Source organism: Culex pipiens, chromosome 2 (assembly GCF_016801865.2).
Source record: "Culex pipiens pallens isolate TS chromosome 2, TS_CPP_V2, whole genome shotgun sequence".
NCBI classification, from domain to species: Eukaryota; Metazoa; Arthropoda; class Insecta; order Diptera; family Culicidae; genus Culex; species Culex pipiens.
Window position 1 is genome coordinate 168,925,570 of NC_068938.1, and position 22,172 is coordinate 168,947,741.

General features: G+C 32.9%; 1 protein-coding gene across 1 annotated transcript in view; it reads right to left on the reverse strand.

Moving 5' to 3' along the window:
- Positions 1 to 302: 302 nt before the first annotated feature.
- LOC120417222 (uncharacterized) overlaps positions 303 to 22,172 on the reverse strand; it is a 126,073-nt gene continuing 104,203 nt past the window's right edge. The window contains exons 6-10 of the mRNA XM_039579183.2: positions 17,537 to 17,613; positions 17,363 to 17,459; positions 6,148 to 6,300; positions 5,748 to 6,086; positions 303 to 5,689 (exon numbers count right to left, since the gene is read on the reverse strand). Coding sequence (XP_039435117.1) covers positions 5,150 to 5,689; positions 5,748 to 6,086; positions 6,148 to 6,300; positions 17,363 to 17,459; positions 17,537 to 17,613 — 1,206 coding nt within the window. The 3' untranslated portion in view covers positions 303 to 5,149. The remainder of the gene's footprint in view (positions 5,690 to 5,747; positions 6,087 to 6,147; positions 6,301 to 17,362; positions 17,460 to 17,536; positions 17,614 to 22,172) is intronic.

Here is a 22,172-nt window from a genome sequence, read left to right on the forward strand (position 1 = left end):
ACAACTTGTGATACTTCATGATAATAAAAACGCAAACAAATTTTCAAGTTTTAGAATATTCTCTTTATTTTTCGAATCGAAAGTACCAAGATCTCCCCTCTTCATTGCGTTTCAATTCAACGCTCCTGTTTAGTTTCTTCCGCACACTGTCTAATTTCTCACTTTTTGTCACTTTTCCGCTGCCTACTTTTAACCAGTTTTGCTAAGATTAAGTTTTTGTTTTAATTTCTAGCCGCACGTTTTTATCAACTCTCTGTGGAAACATAAAAACGCCAAGAATTACGAAACCAAAAAAACGCGTCGCATGATTTCACACTAGATTTGATTTATTGTTTTTATTTTTACATTAAAACGTACCTCTTTTACGGTTACTCTTGTCTTTCAAAGTTTCACAAATAGCCAATAGCAGTTAGTACCTATTGTTCGTTTCGTGTTTGATTTTTCAGTCTTCAAATGCATTTTATACAGTGAGTTTTGTTGTTTTTTTTTTTGCTATGATAATTTAGGTCTATTTAAATTAATCGCATTTTTGTTTCTACCGATTCTAGGCTCAACACTGTTTGTTGAGAAAATTTTAGTTTTTTCACTATGTCGGTATTTTTTCGCTAAGAGAGAATAACTATGTCGCTCGAGTAATTGCATTTTCAAGTTTACAACCAAGTTACGGTAAGCGTAAAGGGAAGGCATTTCTTCCAACTGGAATTTCCCCCCTAAATTTTGCCTTTCTAACTGGATTTGATGAGCTGGGCTTGCATGCAATGTTTGACTGGTTTGCGTCTCGAATGAATGAATGTGTTGCGCGACACAAGTTAAGAGTGTGATTTGCATGTTGCAAGACTACAAGTCGTGTTGCACTCAACGAGAATGATACCTTTTTCCTTTAGCTTGTAGTCTGTTTGGATTTTGATGAAATCTTGACGTTGTTTCTGACCATTAATTTTCTAGTAATACGACAACGCTTTTGAAATGATTGACAAAATTTTCAAAACTTGTAATGTGTAAATGAATGAATGTTTTGAAATATCAAAGTTTCTTAGCAGGTGATTTAGGTGGCACACTTCTTTCAATTTTGGTTTTTCACAAGTCAAAACTATTTTTGGTACACCCAAACATGACCAGCCAACTCCTCTAACAAATTTGTAAGAGGTTTACGTTTTCGCAAATATGCTATTTTATGTATTTTTTTATTCAAATTAACTTTATCCATGCATTTCCGGTACCAAAAGAAGCCATTTAGCATTATTTTTTTTCCATAGAAGATTTGATACAACTTTGCAGGCTGGTAATTTAAAATGGGCATGTGAATATTTGGAAATCAAAATATTTAAAAGAAAGATGTGTTATCGATTCGGTGTCTTCGGAAAAGTAGTAGGGGAAACATACCCATTTTAATCACACTAAGCCGTTTGACCAATTCTTATCACTTTTGCCGTTTTCCGCTATTAAATCAACATTTTCAGATGTATCAACAATCTGCTCACTTTTATTTGAGCTATTTATTATTTTGAAACAGTTAAAAACACTTTATTTAAGCTGTAATTCATGATCAAAGTGCTGATAGGCCGATAATAGAAATAGGCTGAGAAAGGGTATAGTTCCCCTAGATTATGATAAAGTTGAATTCCAATTGATAAGTTTTGAAAAGGAAGCTAGAGAAAAATAAGTTTTGAAAACATTGTGATTTTTGGAAAACATCTAAAATAATGCCGAAACAAGTTTAAAAAATATATATATTTAGATGCAAACCAAGTCCTAATCCTAATGATAACCAACAACTTTGCCCAAGACACCCAATCGATTATAAACAGTCTTTCCAGTTGTTTTCATATTTACATGCACATATTGTTTGACCAGCCCGCAAAATTGTAAGGAGTAGCTTCAAATATGGATATATTTTCTTGATGATATATATAAATTTCATAGGATAAATACATAAATAAAATCACAAAATACATTATTGAGAAAATATTAGTATTTATACCGCATATTTTCGAAAATACGTTATAAAGGAAACTAAACATTATAATCATTTTCACTTTATTAGAAGTTTTTTTAAAAAGTAAACTACTAAAATTATCGTGTTTATTGAAAAACAAAATTTTACATAATTTGCAAAATGGGTATCAAACCAAGCGACATTTTGTATGCATTTTCACTTTACAGTCCAGACTCGATTATCTGAAGCCTTGATTATCCGAAGTTTCGATTATCCGAAGGTTTGTATGGGATTTGTATGGGTTTTTTTCTTGTTTTAAACATCAAATTCATCAATATTGGCCGCCATCTTGGATTAAAAAAATATAAATTACTTTAGCGTAGTTTAGGGGTCATACTTAATTAAGTTCGACAATCAAAAAGAAGACAGCGAAACAAATTTTTTTGTCGTGTATCGATTATCCGAAGTGAAATTTTTCCGGGGCCTTCGGATAATCGAGTCTGAACTGTATTAGAGTTTTGAGTAAAATACGTAAAATTTTCACAAAATACCGTTTTTTCTCGAAAATACTCGAATTGTCATCGTTTACAATATGGGTATCAAAAGAAGTGAAATTTTGAGTGCATTTAAGCCTTTTAAATATTTTTTTTTTTGTAAAATACTCAAATTTTCAAAAAATGCAGTTTTTTTTTTCAAAGGCACTCAAATTTTTATTATTTGCAATATCGGTGTCAAACGAGGCAAAATTCTTAATGTGTCAATTTATTCCAGTGTTTTTAGTAAAATGCTAAAATTTTCATCGATTCCCGTATTTTTGAAAACTTTTAAATTTTCATAATATGCAATATTATTTTTGCATGTGTTTTCGCTTTACTACAATTTATTTATATAATTCCCAAATTTTCAAATTATCGTATTTTCATTCAAATATGAATATTTTCGAAAAATACGATAGCCTATGACAATTTGAGAATTTTACAAACATAAAATCTATGATAGTAACAATTCATACAACATTACACTTTGTTTGATATCTATCTTGCAAATTAAAAAAAAATGAGTATTTTCGAAAAATATGGCATTTTGTGAAAATATTAGAATTTGAAAACGAAAAACTCTAAGAAAGTGAAAATGCATTAAAAATTTCACTTTGATTGAAAGCAATTTTATTTTTTTTCAATTTTCATTATTTTGAAAAATTACGCCTTTGTGAAAATTTGAGTATTTTACAGAAAAAAAAATCTTTAAAAGTTAAAATGCATACCACATTTCGCATCGTTCGATACCCAATTGCGAATTATGAATATTTGAATATTTTTGAAAAAAAAACTAAAATTGTGAAATATTGAGTATTTTACCAAAAAACAACTCTAAAAAAGTGGAATGCATAAAAAATTGCGTCATTTGATACCTGTAATTTAAATTATGTAAGTATCAGTATTTTCAAAAAAAAAATCGGAATTTTGTTTAATTTATTTGCATTTTTTTACTTCGCATCGCATTTGCATGGAGATGGTTGTCTTAGCGGGTTGCAGACTGGATTTCGTCATGAATTTATGATTTTTGTCCAACGCAGGTTGCTTGGAAACTGTAAATTGTGAAAAATTGAGAATTTTCAAAAATAATAGTATTTTTAAAAAATATGGCATTTTGTAAAAATATTAGTATTTGAAAACAAAAAACTTTAAAAAAGTGAAAATTTATTTATAATTTCACGTCAATTACCAATTCGATAAAAATTTTACAAATTTTTCATTTTTCAGTATTTTGAAAAAATACGTTTTTGTGAAAATTTGAGTATTTTACAAAAAAAACTCTTGAAAATTTAAAGTGCATTTCAAATTTTGCATCGTTTGATACCCAATTGCAAATTGTGAAAATTAGAGTATTTTTGAAAAAAAAACTGTAAATTTTGAAAAATTTAGTATTTTACCAAAAAACAACTCTAAAAAATTTCGTCGTTTTACCCCTGTATTTCAAATTATGTAAGTTTGAGTATTTTTAAAAAATACAGAATTTTGTTTTATTTATTTGCGTTTTTTTATTTGAACACTTACTATATAATCCAAAAATATATATTCTTAGTAAAAGCTTTGAAAATTAAACAGGATTTGGCTGGATTCAGTCAATTTTAGCAATTGATTTTGAGTAAGTTCGTCTCAACCATTACGATATAACTCGTTATCGAACCTCGATTATTTTATCGTTAAAAACCTTGGAATAGAGACTTGATAGAATTTTTTTTGCAAAATTGCTTCTTTAGATATACAGAATGCATGGGCAAAGTTTCATCCAAATAAAAAAAGTTCTTTATAGTTTGCAGATTTTCAATGAAATTTGATTTGTGAGGTTAAGGAAAAGATTTTTAATCTTTCAAGAAAATGAATAATTTTCCTAAACCCGCAATTTTTTTGTATTTTTAAGTTATTCTCCAGAAGATCAGCAAAAATTTTCGAATATCGAATTTCGAATAATTTCTCCCCTTTACCGCTTACAAACTGAGCACAAAATGTCTTTTTTGGGAAAAATAGCTTTTCTATCATTTTATTGCATAATATTCCTCCCTTTTATCTTTTCTCTCAAACTACAAATAAATTTAGGAAATACCTCCTCCCTCATTAGCACACATTCGTAGCCTGTACCAGTTTATTTAAATATCATCAACTCTAGTTAAGTGAAATTCGTTACCGACGCTACTCTGGTTAGTGTTAGTCTTGCTGCTAGTAATTCAGTTAATCAGTTACTTTTGTCTTTGCTAATATCATAAATATTGATTTTTTTTTATTTCTCGACCTCGACCTCCCTCATCCCTAATCGAGGCACTTGACGAGAGCGAACCAACCAAATTGAGGTTTTTTTTTCTACTAGTTCTGATCTGAGCTTAACTATATAAGTACTACCTGAAATACTTTGCGGAGGAAGAAGTGAAGAACAACTTGGGGGGAAGTTTTTGTTGTTTGTTTTTTTTGTTTTCTATAAAAATTAAACTTTCTTATTTTGTTTTGCGTTTTTTGCTTTTGTTTCGAAAAAGGTCAGAGCAGAAAGTTACACATTTATATCACGCACAAGTTTTTTTCAACCCTTAAAAATTGTTAGTTAATTTAGCGCTTGTCTCTAAGTTCTAAAGTTTTTTTTTGTTAATTATTTGCAGAACTGCAACGTTAAATTTTTCACTACGTTAGATTAAACTTCTAGGAATATATATCACTTTTATCACTTTTTCTTACCCTCTCCGTCGTGGCCAGCCCCACCTTTGGCGATCAGATCGTTGTCACTGTGCGGTTCCGTTTCGTCCGAACCCTCGTCGTCGTCGTCTTCCTCCTGCTGAAGATGGCTCCGACGGCGATCCGTCGAGTCGCAGGACGAAGTCCGCGACAGGGAACAGCGTCGACCTCCGGAAGCCGGCGCAACCTCGGCCAACAGTCCGGCCGGCGGATCCGAGCACGGTTCGTGCTGTTCCGTGCCCAGGTGGATGTTGGTCAGCGAGCAGTCGTCGTCGCACGGGGCCGACACGGACTGCGAGAGCAGGTTCTTGAGCGGCGTGCGCACCTTCCGGATCTGGCCGCCGTCGGTTTTGTAAAAGTTGAACGGCTTTGAGGAGGAAGTGGGTTGTTGCTGAGACGGGGCCGGATGCTGGTGGTAGTGGTCCGGCGGATTCATTCCGCGACAGGAACCGGTCGAGTGGTTGCCCTTGTACTTTTTGAGCGTCGCCGGAAGACTGTTGGAGCCGTGCTGGTGTTCCGGGGAGAAGGTCTGGAAGAAAATTAAGACTTAAAATTGTTGTGTAATCTTCCTTAAACCCGCAACCCACATCACTATCGGCATCGTCCTGCGAGCAGGTTCCGTCAAACTTGCGTTGCTTCTTGTTCAGGGCCGCGGCCAAACAGCCCACGCAGATGTCGTTTTCGGTGCGTGATTCCACCCCCGCCGAGTCCTGCGCATCCACATCATGTTGCTGCTGCTGCTCGTCGACGTAATCTACGCTGCTTTCGCCGTGGCAACTGTTACGGCCACCCCCCAGCGACTGACCCCGGCTGTGGTGGTGGTGGTGATGGTGCACGTGGTTCGACGTGGCCACGTGGTGATGGTGATGGTGGTGGTGCCGGTGGCGGTCGTTCTCCGAGTCCGACTCCGACGAACTGCGGGACATCTGGAAAATAAGTCAAATGTCGAAATTCTTCAAATTTCAAGAAATCTTTCTAGCAACTCACCCGATTCTCATTTGAGGCCCGAATCTGGGGTAGCGGGCTCACACTGTGACGGCGCTGGTAGCCGCCACCATCGGTGCTGCTGTGGTCATCGATCAAGTCACCCTCTTCCATGTCCAGGTCCAGCTGCAGAATGCTCTCCTGGCTGCCGGTGAACTGTTTGAACAAGGTACAGGAAAAGATTCGTTGAAATTTTTCGGCTTGAAATCTTAAACTTTGGTATAAACGACACTTTGGGTAATAGGAGTTTAAGCAGGAGGAAGGATGAGTTTTTTTTGTTGAGAAAATGATTTGAATTTGTTAGTTAAGGTTAAATAATTTGTGTATGAGGAATCCATAGAAAATGTGGAATGATTTCTAGACGGGCTTCGTTCTTAAGCCAAAAATCTATTTTTAAACTAATTTAGACTATTTAAATCAATCTGGAAAGGATAACTATTCCTTTTTGGCTGTGAAAACATCAAAAGGCAAAACAAAAACAATAGGTCAAAAACTGCAAAAAATTAATTAAGAAGGTCTATAAATCAAAATTCAAAAAACATATGAAAAAAGGTAGCAGTAATGTTTTTAGATCAAAGATTGCGCTAAATAAACAAGTTGGAAAAAAACGAAAACTGAAAAAAAACTTGGGTGATAGAGGGTAAACATTAATCTTTTTTTAGCATTCATATAAAAGTAAAAATTTCTTGGGAATCATCTACGTTCTTCAATATTTTTTTCAAATGTTTCAAACTTACAAAAAATAACAATTCCAAAAAAAACTCAAATTTTGTCCAATACATTCCAATATCCGTTAAGTTATGTTTGAGACTGAACAAATTTTGGATGCTTTCGAATTATTTTAATTGAACCATCAATCAATTACAAATTTAGATGTTTTAAAAAAAATAATTTATTTGCCCCCGGATTTTCCGGGGAAGGGGAGGGAGAATTTGAAATAAACTTTGAAAAATATTTGCAACGGCCGAACTGTTATTTCATTCCAATAATTTTAAAGACAAAATAAAACAAATAAGTTAAAAACAAATTTGGTAATAAAGTCATCCCTCATATTCGGAACAGTTTACAGATCTGCCAATGTTCAACAAATCATAGAAAATCATTAATTGAACATTTTCCTTCATGTGAAAGCTTTTCTTGCGATCTTTCGACTGATGTATAGACCGGCTGTATATTTTTACGTTCTATATAAAGTTTTTAAAGAAAAATATTGACCCTTGAAATCCACAAATTCGGAACACTTTTTTCTTACGATGTAAACACACTTTTTTTCTCTCCAGGGGTACATATTTTTTACAAAAAAAATGACTTCACACTCTGAAACCAATAAAACTCAAGCTTAGTGATGTTTTAAACATGGACTGATAACTTTTTTTTGTGAAAATATCAATTTAATTTAGGTGTTCCACAATTGTGGGAGGCACAATAACATCCCACAATTATGGAACAAGCAATTTGGGGGTAGTGTTTTGCGGCTCTGAACTACTTTTGCTAGTGAAGTAGCAAGAGAATGTCCAAATAAAGGTCCTAAAAACAGCAAGGACGACATAAAAGTTGCATTTTGCATCCTATTGACAAATCACCACAAAAGTGTTCCAAATTTGTGGGTGTTCCGAATATGTGGGATGACTGTACTACATTTTTTATTTTGTGTTACATCAAAATCAAAACATAGGGAACTGATAAAAATTTCATCAGTTTCTGTGGAATTTCACTTTTTTACATATTATGATATAAAAATTACTCAAAATGTTCAACCTTCCAAAATTAATGATTTTTGAACTGTGTATCTGAACAACCAACAGCGTCGTCGTCGTCGGTTGCCAATTCTTCAGCAAATAATCTGTCAAACTGACAGAAAAATGATACTGTATTTTCAGCAAACCAAACTGTCATTTCTTTTGTTAAAATTTATGTTTTTGTGACAACCGTTTACTTAAATTTCAGTAAATCGTCTGTCAAAATGACAAACTAAGGTCAAATAACTAAAGAAGGTATTGGTATATGACAAAAAAAAAACAGTCAAACTTGCACTTTTTGACATTTTGACAGCCTGCTTTGTTTGCTTGCCTTCATTAGCTCGCAGAAACGTCAGCTTGCATACATTTTGCTTTGTTTACCTCCTTGAGAATTCAGTAAAATCTGAATATTTCGTTGGTTTATCGAAACCTTCAAATCTCCTTAATATTAAGAAGATTTCTATTTTCCATTTAAAGTAATTGTTGCTAATCTTCTATCTATCTAATCTTATATTTTTATAAGGCCACGGCGTGCTTTCTAGAACAAACTTTACAGGAAAAAATAGTTATATCAACTTTCAAATATGTCTTATAGGAAATTTTCTCAGATTTCCAATGCTTCTAAGAGCAAAATGTTTCATCGGGAAATTTCTGAAATATCTATATTTTAAGTTTTTTTTTTGTTTTAACCCTCAACATCCCAACCCCACCTTTAGACGGGCTTCAATCTGAAAAATCTTCAAAAATTTACTTTTCAACCAATTTTTGTTCTTTAAATAACATTGGAAAGAAGAACTCGTTTGACTGATTTTAGTTTTTAAAACTATGCCTCAACGCATTTTGTAACAATTTAAAAAATAATGGTGCCATTCTAAAGCAGAAAATGTGAAAAACAAGTAAAAAATTGAAAAAGTGTTTGTAAAAACATGAAAAAATTAGGCAGGCAAAATTTAATGATGGGAGGTGGTAGAAAATGCCATAAACTACCATAAACTACCATAAACAAACATAAACTAAACAAGATAAATGCAAATTAAAATACCAAAAATAAAACAAGTAAAAATAAAACAAGAGAATTTAAGTTTTTCGTAGAACAAAAGTTGCTCAAAATTACCTCCTGAACACGGGAAAAATAAAAATTTTCGAAAAAAAATTTGGACAGTAGAGGGTTAAATTCTTTCATTATTCATTGGAAACTTCATACTAACAACTCAGAAAACTAAGCAAATGATGTGTTTCATGTGTCATTTACTCATAAAAATGTGCAAAATAAGACAAGAAACAACTTTGTTGAACGTTGCAAACCGCTAAACATTTTGTTAGTTTTGTTTAACTGAGTTTTTGAATACATTGGATTTATTCAGAAATTAAAATCATAAAACCGTATTAAAATATATTTTTTTAAAGAATTATTAGATTATAACATATTTTTGTGTACAATTATTGATGGTCTGCTCTGATTTAGCTTTTACAACCGAGATTTTGTCAGGTTTGTGATTGTTAATGGTATTATTGGATTTAAATGAATCAATTTGATATTTTCTTAAGCAAACATTAACCAGGAACAAAAATACAAACATGATTTAAAATCGAAAATGTACTACATATTACTGTTGAAAGCTTCAAAAGTAATATTTTCATGAGTATAAAATTAAGATAAAATTTTATAAAATGTTTTCTGTTGAAAATTCATTCAAAAGGAGCAATAAAACTCGAGTGTATGAGCTCAGAATGCTGAAAAAACCGCTACAAACATTTTTTTCGTTTTCACAAAAAATAAATAATACCTTAGTAAAAAAATCAAACAGAAACTTGCATTCCAAACTATTTGAATAAAAATCAAGGTGATAAATACAACATTTTTTTAAAGATGAGACTCATAAAATTTCTAAAAAATTGCTAATTCATTGATCATTAAATACAAAAAACTAAAACAATCCTTTCATACTCATGAAAAATATTTCTCCTAAAGCTTGCAACAGTAGTTTGCAGTTAAATTTCGTGTTTTAAATTAGATTAAATCTAGATTATATCAAATAAATTAAATTAAATCTAGAAATACACAATAAATCTCAAATCTTAAAAAATCGGTTAAATCAGCTAATTCCAAGCTGAATCAGAGAAGCCGGTGTTATTTGTACACAACAATTATGTAATAATCAATTTAAATACGGCTTTATGATTTTAATTTCTGAATAAATCGCATATCTCCAAAAAATCGGTTCAAACTTCTTTTTTTAATATTTAGCGAATAGCTAGTTGTATTTAGTTTTATTTTGCACATTTTGATGAGTAAATGTTACATGAAACACATCATTTGACATGTTTCCTGGACTGTTATTCAAAAGTTTCCAATAAATAAAAAAATACCTATTCTATATCATTTTAAAATGATGCAGGATAGCTGAAATAAAAAAACGAAGGTGAATTCCGCAAAGGGAAATTTATTGAGGAATTTATTGAATTTATTGGGGAATTTATTGAATTGAATATATGATAATGTGATTTTTTAAAATTTACGGCCGTTGCAATTTTTTTAAGGTAATGTCCCTCGACTACAAAGTCAGGGGGCAAAAAATAAACAAAATTATAAAAAAATAAATCACAGGCCATGATGATCATCCAAAGGTCTTGAACCACGTGAACATTTGAATCTCTGTTTTATTTTCGTTTCCTTATTTTCAAGACCAAATTTGGCTATGTACAGCACAACAAAGTTGTGTTGTTGATTGCCTGATAAATTACACAAGCCAACAAACATTTACTAACTGAAGTGAAGTTTTGTGTGGGCTCAGTATAATCATTTTCATTGGATGTGTTAGTTACTACCATCATCATATACTATGCATGTGAAAGAATATGTTAGCACTCAAATCAAGTGAAAATGAAGGAAAAATGGGAAAACTTATTAGTAACAATACAGAAAAAAAGCAAACGGAAATATTAACTTACACTACTGGGAAGATAATCGAACTGAACTAGAACTGAAATTATCACTTTTTGAAGGTTTCCATAACTACACTACAACTAAAACAAAATTTTGCTGTTGTTCTTCCAATCACGCACATTCACGTTTTTCACTGCCCGAAAAAAAAATGTTCCGAAAAAAGTTTTTTGAGGCGTTTTCCGAATTGCTTCAGTGCGATTAATTTTAATCAGTGCAAAATTTAGAAAAAAAACGGAAAAGAAGCGGGTGCGATGTTGCACGAGCGACGCGACGACGAAAGGCGCAACATACCAGTTAGCCAGGACCCGAACCGTGATTGTCGCGCGATACACATTCTAAGCAAGAGCGTTGTCACATGCAAAGTAGGGTAAAAGCACCTAAAATACGAAATTGCTGCTAGCAACAAAGAAGAGGTGGGGAGCAAACAGAAACAGATATTTTAAAGGGGGAAAAGGATAAACGGGAAGAAAAGTGGATTCGCTACGTTATTTATAAAAATATTGTGATTTTTATTTTATGTTTTTTTCTCCTTATTTTGTTCTCTTTCTACTAGCACAGACAAAATAATAAACGTTTGCGGGAGTGGGCTACACATTGCACGATCGCTACTGAAACTGTTGCTTGCTTTGTTTTGACTTGACGCGCGCAACACTGCCCAGCGTTTGACAGCTGGTTTAAAGCCCACCTGTGCGCAAAGCTTAACCTTAAGTGAAATCAACCTTCTTTTCAGACAAACGAAACATTACTAAGTAAAGTTTGGGGGTTCGGAAGAAAGTTAGTTTTTTTTCGGTCAGAAAGTGGACAAATTTCTGACGTTTAAATATTTGCAGTATTTGTAGTAGATCCTAGCTAGTAATAGTAGTAATAGTAGTAGTAGTAGTAAGCACTCGCTTAACCTTCTCTTTTTCTTTAAATATGTCTCACTTTTATCACAGAAGCTTACGTTTATAACTTGTTAATCAACCGTTCCTATATCGACTAAGTAGGGTTTAAACTTTGTTTGTTTGTATTTGTTGCCACATATTTTTTAAGCTAAACTATGCCACGAAAACGGAAACAATACACACGACGAACGATGACTGCTAACTGCTAACTGACGGGGGTGGTTGTGGTGTTGTTTTTGTGTAAGTGTGCGACTAATTATGGGGTTTGTGCAGGATGATGCAATCTCACAGGTTTGCATTTCGCTTTCAGGTGATCACTTCGTCTATTGTATTCAAATCGATGTATGATTGAATGAATTTGCTGATAAACAACAAAATTAGAAAATGATTTCATAGTTTTGTAAAAATGGTGGACACTGTTTAGCTTATTAAAAATAATAATTTTGTGACCACAATTTGAAAAAAGATGTAAAACATTCATAGTTTTGAGAATTAATTCTTAGATATTTTAGCATTTGGAGCAATTTTTTTTAGAAATTTCCAATTTTTTTGTTTTTTGAAAGGTGATTGAGAACATATCCTATCTTAGATAATATTAGGTAGTTCTGAAAACCATTAAAAACTATTGATTTTGAAAACTTGAAGGTTTAACATTCAAATTTTAGAAAAATATTTGTTTAATATATTTATAACTGGCTCAATTAATAATATCAATTTAAAAAAAGAAACAAAAAAAATTACAATTTTTAGATGTTTCTGGAAATCTGGCTAACTTGCCCTGCACGCATCTTAAAATTCATTACACGTTTCACAGTTGCTTGAAACTGCTTTTTACCACACATTTCCTGCAGTGTGCAAGTCCACAGCTAGATGGCTCTAGTGATGAAAATCATAAAATCCCAGTCAAACAGTCTTAAAAATTTCGTTTAAATCCTATTAATTCAATTTGAATAATTGGCAACTCACCACGGCAAATTTGAATTCACCGCTACTCATTTTACACGGAGATGACAGCTGGATTAAAGTGTATGCACTCATACTATCAATCACATTGAGTGAAGCGCACGTTCACAACTAGATGGCTCTAGTGAGAAGTGACAAAAATCGCTCCTTATAAGAGTCACCTAGTTGTGAACACGTGAACCGCTAGATATAGGTACATAAAATTTCAAGCAACTTTCATTTACGCGTGTAAACAAGCTGTGGCGAATTCACAAATTTCGTGGTGAGTTTCCGATAATTCGAATTGACCGTTAAATTGTGGATGTTTGATTTTAGAAAAGGTTTGCATCTGTTGGCCTTTTGATGAAATTTGATTTGAAAACAACGGACGAAGTTCAACCTTACACAATTTTCTTAAAAACGGGAGGATCTAATTGGCTTTGCACTCTTTAGTTAGTTCGTTGATTGAGCACATCGGAGCTTATTTAAATGGCACTGGCTGTGAATGCGAATCGTTTGAAGTACCAATTTTGAAAACAGAACTATTTTTTGCTGATTTTAAGTCTGGAAAATCTTCTCAAACATTCACATTCATCTCCTCATGGCAGTCGTCGCTATCATTGTATATTTTTCTATCTGCGTGTGCGTTTTTTTAAGTGTAACTGTGTTCAGTTTGATCTACTTCTCATTTCAATCGTAATAAAAAAAAAGTCAAACAAAACGTTTCACACGACGTTTCTCTTGCTACCAACTATAATAATGCAGGGCCCAATCTCACTCCATGTACCCACACATTTGTGTGGCAGAGTTCAGAACTGCAATATTGCGGCGTGGGAACTGCTAGGCTGCCCGCCGGAACAGAAAAAAACACAAAAGTCTCTCTAAACTCTAACGCTGCTGAACTATTTACAAAAGAATTTGCGGCTCGCGTGATCACTCTAGTAATCTCGCGCGGGCTAGCGAAATTCCTCTACCCTAAGCAGGGGGGTTGCACTCGATTGCGTTTAAAAAAATAAAATGAGATTTGTTTCTAAAAGCTAATTTTTTATTGGTGTAACCATTTCAAAAAAGAATTCTATAAAAAAAATTTAAAACCATGCAACAAAATATTAAAAAATATATTTGAAATATTTTTCCTATAACCTTAAAATTTTGAATTCAAAATTAAGTCTAATTAACTGAAACAATTTAAGATGCATTTTCCTGCGTTGAGAGTCATTTTTAACATGTTTTACTCGTTTTATTTTAAGTATTGAACATATTTAAAAATAACATAACTTGTCTTAGAAATTTAATAATTCTTTTAACAACTTAAAGTCCTTTTTTGATAAACAATATTCAATTACAGAGATGCTGGATGCCAATTGCAAAAACATAAACATAATAATTCCTCAGAAGGATCGTTTAAACATTTCGCCAAATAATAAGTTTAAAAGAATATTTCATACAAATGGACAACAACAATTATACAAAAGTCTCAAATAGCGGAAAATAAAAGGACCGATAATGTTTTTGCCTTCCTCACCTCACTGAGGCAAGGCTATAAAATCACTCGAAAAATGAACTTCTTAAATACGACTCCTAGATATACCTTCACGTATACCTATCGGCTCATAATCAAATTCTGAACAAATGTCTGTGGGGATGTGTGTAGACATGAACCTGAACCGATTTTGGCCGGATCCGCCTTATTCTGTTCGTTTTGGGGTCCCCTAAGACCCTATTAAATTTTGTTCTGTTTAGTTGAGTATTTAAAAAGTTATGCCAAGAAAAAGATTTTTGTAGTTACAAAAAAGGGTGATTTTTTGCCTAACCTCAAAAGGCCGGGTCTTTTTGTTTACGTGCGAGAGTCGCGCCAGATGCGAAACGCCCGGTTGCCACATTGCTTCAAATGAGAGTCTGCATGTTTTCTGGAAAAGTCTGTATCAGGTATATATTTTTTCATAAACTTATTTTCATTATTACTTTGTAAATGCGAGGAAGGCACCACCCACTTAATGGTGGATTAAGAAACGTTTTTGTATAAGGCAAAACAGAAGGAATAACAACAACAATAATCATTTCTATTTATGGCAAAAAAATCTAACATTCAAAAATTCAAAAATTTATAAGCTCCAAATTAAAAATCAAAAATAAATGATAAAAATTATAATCTTTCATAGGTATTTTTGATAATGCTATTTTTAATAATTTAATAATCAAAAATAGAAGAATTTATAAATTCAAGAGGTAAGAATTTTACAAACTCTTAAGTTCAAAAATTGAGGAATTCAAATTTTAAAATCCCAATGATTAAAAAAAACAAAATCATTGATTTGGAATTTATAAATTCCGAAGTATTTGAAAAAAAAAGCAGCAGAAAAAAGGCAATACCTCCACCTTGAAGAGGCGAATGCACGAATGTATAAAATGTAAAACAATGTAAAAAACTTAAAATTCAAGACAAAAAAATACAAAATTTAAACATTTTAATATCAAAAATTAGAAAAAACTAATATTCTGGAAGTACAATTTTTTTTCACTTTAGATAATCGAATCATGAAAAAAATATTTTATTCTTTGCCTATTGTCTGACGAGCTTTTTAAGTCCAAGTATGAAAGTGATTTAAAATTTTTAGGTTAAATATGCCGGCTAAAATGGCGGTGATGAAATATTTCAAGAAAAAAATATGTTTTAATTTAAAAGGCAATTGACTATTAAAATGTGACTAAAATGATGTCAAAAGTAAGATAATTTTATATATATTTTTTTTGTTCATGAATCGATTGTCCAAAGTCCCAAACAAACCTTCGGATAATCTTAACCTCGGATAATCCAGTCTGGACTGTATTTTAAGATCCTTTTTGATTTCGGTATTTTTTTTTTAAATTTCTTGATTCAGATTTTTTATTTTTCCTTTTTTAATTTTTGAATTTTTTGTTTTTTTTTTTTTATTTTAAAGTTAAATTCTTTGGTTGTATTTCGTTGGTTGTACAACCATACAACCAAAGAATTTAACTTTAAAATAAAAAAAAAACAAAGATTCAAAAATTAAAAAAAGGAAAAATTCCAAAATTTAAATCAAGAAGTAGAAAAAACACCAAAATTAAAAAGGATCTTAATATCTAAACATTCGAAAATTGAAAACTCAAAAATCTGAGGAATTAAAAAATTTAAATACAGTTCGTACCCGATTCAACAAAGATCTTGAAAAATTTCAATGCGGGCAATCGAATCACGAACATTAATTTTTTTCAAATTGTGGGTCTCCAAAAATGCTCCAAAATTTTCTTCTTTTCTGTAATCTAAGATTGCGGAATTTATGAATTTTCTCGTTTTAGTCAGTTTAGTAACCATAAATGGCAGCGATTAAAAAAAAAAAACAATTTTAACTTGTTTGATAATTTTTTTCGGAATTTTGAGTACACCATCAAATTGTGCGTCCAATTTTACACAAAAGACCCTTTGTCACCAAATTTCAGACATTTCACGGTTTTGAGCTACAAATCACTGAAAAGGTCGAAATGTGCATTTTAATAACATTAAGAAGGGAATGATTTTATGTTACAGGCATGATTAATACGACAAAGAACAAAGTAAGATAATAATGAAAAAACGTTTAAGAAAATAAAGAAAAATCTTCTTTTGATCAATACTAACATTTGATCTACAGGAGTGAGTTTTCTAGGTTGCTGCGAAAAGAATATTGTGATTTAAAAATATGATTTTTTTTACAGCAATTTCTATAAAGAAAAAGTGAAACCATTCCAAGGATCTAATAGCGCATTTTGAAGTGGTCCAAAAGACCTTTCAAATTCAATGATGATGGATTGTATGACATTTGACGAAAATGCGAGCAAATTTATGATGTCCATTTCACCCCACATCTCTTTGTTCTAAAAGGCTCATATTTGGCATGAGTTCATCTCATATATTGGTTGAAATTTAAGAAAAACTGCATCTTAAGCCAAAAAAAAAAAAAATAAACGAAATTGTTTTTTAGGGTTTCGAGGATAATTGCTCAAATTGTAAATACAATAAAATTATAAGTAAAGGTATCCACGTTTTTATACACCAACTTTAAGAAACAAACATCATTTCGGCTATTTTAAAACGCAACCGAGTGTAATTCTATAAACTCCTTACACGCTAATTAAGTTCTGATCTACTCTCGCGTCGTCGTCGTCGTCGCAGATTGAATAAATTAAAAAAAAAAACGGCTTTACAACTCATGCACACCGGCAGCCCATTAAACGTCGGTAATCTGCCGGCTATCGGTGCTTGGCTTGGCACCACTTCCCCCCACGACCGACGTGTTGCCAGACGGACCAGCGTCACAAGCTGCACTGTTACTACTACCGCTACTACCACTACCACTACCGATATTGATGATGATCGTAACGATCTGATCTTGATCACTAGGGCTAGCGCTACTATTGTTCTGGCTGCTACCGGACGACCCTTGGCCAGCAACGCCACCACCCCCACCAACTCCGCCCTCACTGGCAGCACTGGCAGCACTGCCACCGAGCTCGACAACCGTCGTCGACGACGTCATCGTGCTGTTGGGTGGGGCTGGCGGGGGTGGCGTCGCGACGCTAAAGTAGTCCGCGATGATCGTGGAATTGCTAGTAGCGCGATTGTGGTTGTGGTGGTGGTGGTTCTGGGCGTGGATGGCGGACGAGGACGAGGACGAGGCGGAGGAACCGCCGTGCGGGGAACCCACCACAAAGCCGTAGTGCTTGAGGATGTCCATCTTGCACATCGGACAGGTGCGGTGCTCCAGCAGCCACGGGTCGATGCAGGCCTTGTGGAACTCGTGTCTGTTGGAGATTTGGGGAGGGAAAAAGAAGTGTTAGTAACTTGGTTCTGAGCTAGAATGATATTGCGGGGAACTTACTTGCAGGGAAGAACGCGTATCACGTCCGTTACCTTGTAGGGCTCGATGCAGATAGCGCAGCAATCGTTGTCGATTTCCTGGGAAAAGATGGACGGAATTTGTTGTTATTCATTGATTTAACAATTCAATAAACAAAAGCACTAGCAGTAGATAAATTACTCAACACCGATATTTTGATTATAAATTGACACTAACCAACATTTTTCCTGCACATTTTTAATTCACGGGGAAGCATAGACGTGAATGTCTCACAATCACGTGCAATTTTACAATTCTCCATACAAACTTTTGAAAAAATGAGTGAACCTTTCCTAATATTCTATGGAAGAATTAAAATTACTCGTGAATATATTTATATTCTTCCTGCCTTATAAATTAAGAATATGCAGTCATTTTTGTTGTTGGCTGTGTGAATTTTTAGTGATTAGATTTTTGATAGTTACCAATTCCTATGAACAATTTAGTAAAGCAAAATGAAAATAAGAAGAAAAAACACATAAATTTTTGACCAAAATCTGTTAAGTTTGTCTTTCAGTTAGTGAATAAATTAAAAGTGAAATAAATTTCACAAATCGCAACAATGCTAACCAAATAAGAAAATTCATTAAATTCCTAATTTCGGTGATGTATGCGTTACGATTCAAAAAGTTAGTCCCACAGTGTAGTGGTGAAATAGTATGTTTAAGACTTGTTTTAATTTGTCGAGTACAATTGGAGTACATATAACTATTCATACAGCAATTCCCCACGAAAACAGCATGGAAAAGAACAAAAGTGCTCGGATCGGGTTCAAAATTTTTCTGGGGGTTCCCTGGCTGAAATAATTAGACCCGTATTTTTTTGTTTGGCCATTAGGGTGACCTATGCCGTGTTAGGGTGGTCTGAAAAATGGCCATTTTCGTCGATTTTCGCAAAAACCACTTTTTTCGAAAAATCATAACTCCTCGCCATTTCAACCGATTTCAACTGTCTTACACGCAAATGAAAGGTGATAAGTTGGCCTTTCAATAAAAAATAGTAAAAAGTTTGGAAAATCTAGCCTAACATATGAAAAGTGCGTATGAAACTTTAAAATGCCGTTTTGACGGTGTCTGGACCAAAGAGCCTATGTCTGGAAATATTTTTATCGGATTCTCCGGACATTTTTACATAACATACTAAAAAATGGGAGGAGTTCATTAAAAGGATTCCGAGATATGATTTTTTGAAAATAAAATCCGTGTTTTTCGACGCGCCACGCGCAAAAACCGGAAAATGACGAAATCGGCAAAAAATCAACTTTTTTCACTAAAACTGCGATAACTTTAAAATTTCAGCGATGACCTATAGATGTTATGGTACCAAATTTTTTGTAATTAAAAGACGCCACTTTTGGTACCCAGACATGTATAGGTCATCGCTGAAATTTTAAAGTTATCGCAGTTTTAGTGAAAAAAGTTGATTTTTTGCCGATTTCGTCATTTTCCGGTTTTTGCGCGTGGCGCGTCGAAAAACACGGATTTTATTTTCAAAAAATCATATCTCGGAATCCTGTTAATGAACTCCTCCCATTTTTTAGTATGTTATGTAAAAATGTCCGGGGAATCCGATAAAAATATTTCCAGACATAGGCTCTTTGGTCCAGTCACCGTCAAAACGGCATTTTAAAGTTTCATACGCACTTTTCATATGTTAGGCTAGATTTTCCAAACTTTTTACTATTTTTCATTGAAAGGCCAACTTATCACCTTTCATTTGCGTGTAAGACAGTTGAAATCGGTTGAAATGGCGAGGAGTTATGATTTTTCGAAAAAAGTGGTTTTTGCGAAAATCGACGAAAATGGCCATTTTTCAGACCACCCTAACACGCCGTAGGTCACCCTAATGGCCAAACAAAAAAAATACGGGTCTAATTATTTCGGCCAGGGAACCCCCAGAAAAATTTTGAACCCGATCCGAGCACTTTTGTTTTTTTTCATGCTGTTTTCGTGGGGAATTGCTGCATAAATAGCAATTTATTGTTTATTTATCCAGGAAATACCAGACTTTTTCAAGTCATTCGCCAACATCTCGAATTCAAAGTGATCATCTGCACTTTTTTTTTCATTTCTGTGTGATTCTGACCAACTCACACGAAATCGGGAAAAAATGCCCTGACCCATCTTCGATTTAGGTGAAACTTTGTCCTAACTTTTGTCCCTGATCACGAATGCGAGGTCCTTTCACTGGGCGTGGCATACAATTTATTTTTTACCTTTTTTTATTTTTCTGACCAGAAATTGTTTTGGCCAGTTGTCGCACTAACATCAATTCTCAGGGAGTGACAAGATACCCGGGCAGACGGTATTAACAAAATTAATAATATTTCAATAACAAATCCTGTTAAAATAACAAAAAGTGTTATTATTTTATCCTGCAGTTCAACTTCAAGAAGAAAAAATAATAACAGTTTCTGATAAAATAGCAAAATTTGGTATTGAAAAGATAGTATATTGAAAATGTTTAATAACACTAACACTATGGGATAATTTTGACCAATTTCGTCAGGGTCATTATTTTGGCCATCAAATGGGGTCCTTAAGCTAAAATTATTCTAAAAAGTTGAAATTTTGAAAGTTTTTTTTTTTCAATTATTTGATATACCCCCTAAGGGATTTTACTAAAATTGGCTAGAACTATGAAATAATTTTGACCAATTTCATCGGGGTCATTTATTTCACCATGAAATGGGGTTTCAAGCTAAAATTAATCTGATAAAATTAACTTTTGAGGGTTAATTTTTTTTTTGAATTTTGTTATTCCCTAACGGAATTGATTTATTTATTGAGAATTTTTGAAGTGTGAATAACAAAAACTGTTATTATTTTCACAGAGCCAGGAAGTCGGAGCTGACGTTGAAGTTCGAGCTGGAGTGAGACCTCGGAGACTGCATCGGATTCATCTAATTTTCAGCAACTTTTACTTGGAGTCGGAATCTGTGAAGTCGGGTATTTTTAGAGAGCTGAAGTCGTCGTTGACGTCATATCCTGCATCCAGAGTCGGAGTTGTCTTCAAAGTATGGATTCAAAGTCGCTTGGAGGTACCCGACTCTGCAGCCCTGACTAGTACAGAGGAGTTATGGCAACTGCAAATTACAAACAAACCAAAACAATTACTTTTTTTGTTATGGAGACATAACAGTTCAATAACATTTTTTGTTATTATGCTGCTCCAGCTCTCCGCACAAAATAACAAATCTTGTTATTCCTTCATGATTCCTTCTGTGTTATTGGTTTGTTATTGCAATAACAACATAATAACAGTTTAAGTTATTCTTCGAACAAATCTTTGTTATTGATTTTTGTTATTTTAACAACTAATCCGATCATCCCAATAACATATTTCGATCTTCTCACAATATCAAAAACTGACCTTCCCAAGTTATTTCCGTCTGCTCGGGATAGCACGACAAAAATGCACGGAGTTTTTTTTGGATTTCGTTGAATATCTTAGCATTACAAAAAACTATTTACTCAGACAAATTATAGCTTAAAAATATTGTTGTTTCAAGTATTTTTTTAAAGTAATTTACAAAACAATATTCTGCAATTCAAAGCATTTCATTTCGGAAAAATGTTTAAAAAAATTGTAATTATGTTTGATTTATGAAATAAATAAACTCATTGCAAATAATTGGAAAAATCTCTTTGTTTGCCAACAAATCCTTTTTTTCAGGTAATTTTCCAATAACTCTAAATTAAAAGGTTTGATCTGTACTTTTGAAATCAAATTTTTAGAGGTGAATAACAATTTAGGATCAAAAAACTTTATATTCAGCAAGTCAAGATTTGTTTTCAAGAAATTCTTTAATTTCTTGAAATTTAAAGGATGTTTTTTTTATAACTTTAAAATAAAAAAAAAACGATAGAAGTAACCTCTTAGGTAAGTGACTCATTCAAACAAACTCATCACAGACTTTCAAATCTTTTACTAAAACGTTTATTTAATATAACGTGGCATGTTTACAAGACCAGAACAAATTTTATTTTTTAGTTTTTGTCCCCTAAATCTGATCGAGGTTGGAGGGAAGAAAAGCAAATCAAGCCAAAATTTTCAAACTTCTCACGCTAAAGGTGTCAAAAATCCTTTACAAATTATTAAACTTATGCTACTGTAACAAATTTACCAAATATCATTAAATAAAGCATGTATTTTATTTTTGATGTTTCACGTCTTTTTCCGAGCGGCGGTCCAAAAATTCAAAATTTAATAATTAAATAAAAAACTTTTGATTAATTGATAAACGAAATAAAGTTATTTGACATGTTTATTTTTCAAAAAAAAAAATGTTTGACATTAATAATTTTTATTGCCCTCTGATTGTTTAGGCCATTGCGAAGGGACTCCAGAGACTCCAAATATTTCATTTAAATACTCAAAATTACAAAATTTGTCAACATTTGTAAACATTTTTTTTAATGGAAAATAATCAAATTATCACTATATATAGTATTGATTTGAATAGAGCTATACATTTCACAATTCACAATTATGGGTAAATGATTGCAAATGGTCAAATTTTCACAAAATACCGAATTAAAAATATATACTTTCCCGTCGCTGAATACCCAGAAGGCAATCATAAAACTTTGATTGATTTTATTTAAAAAATGTGGTA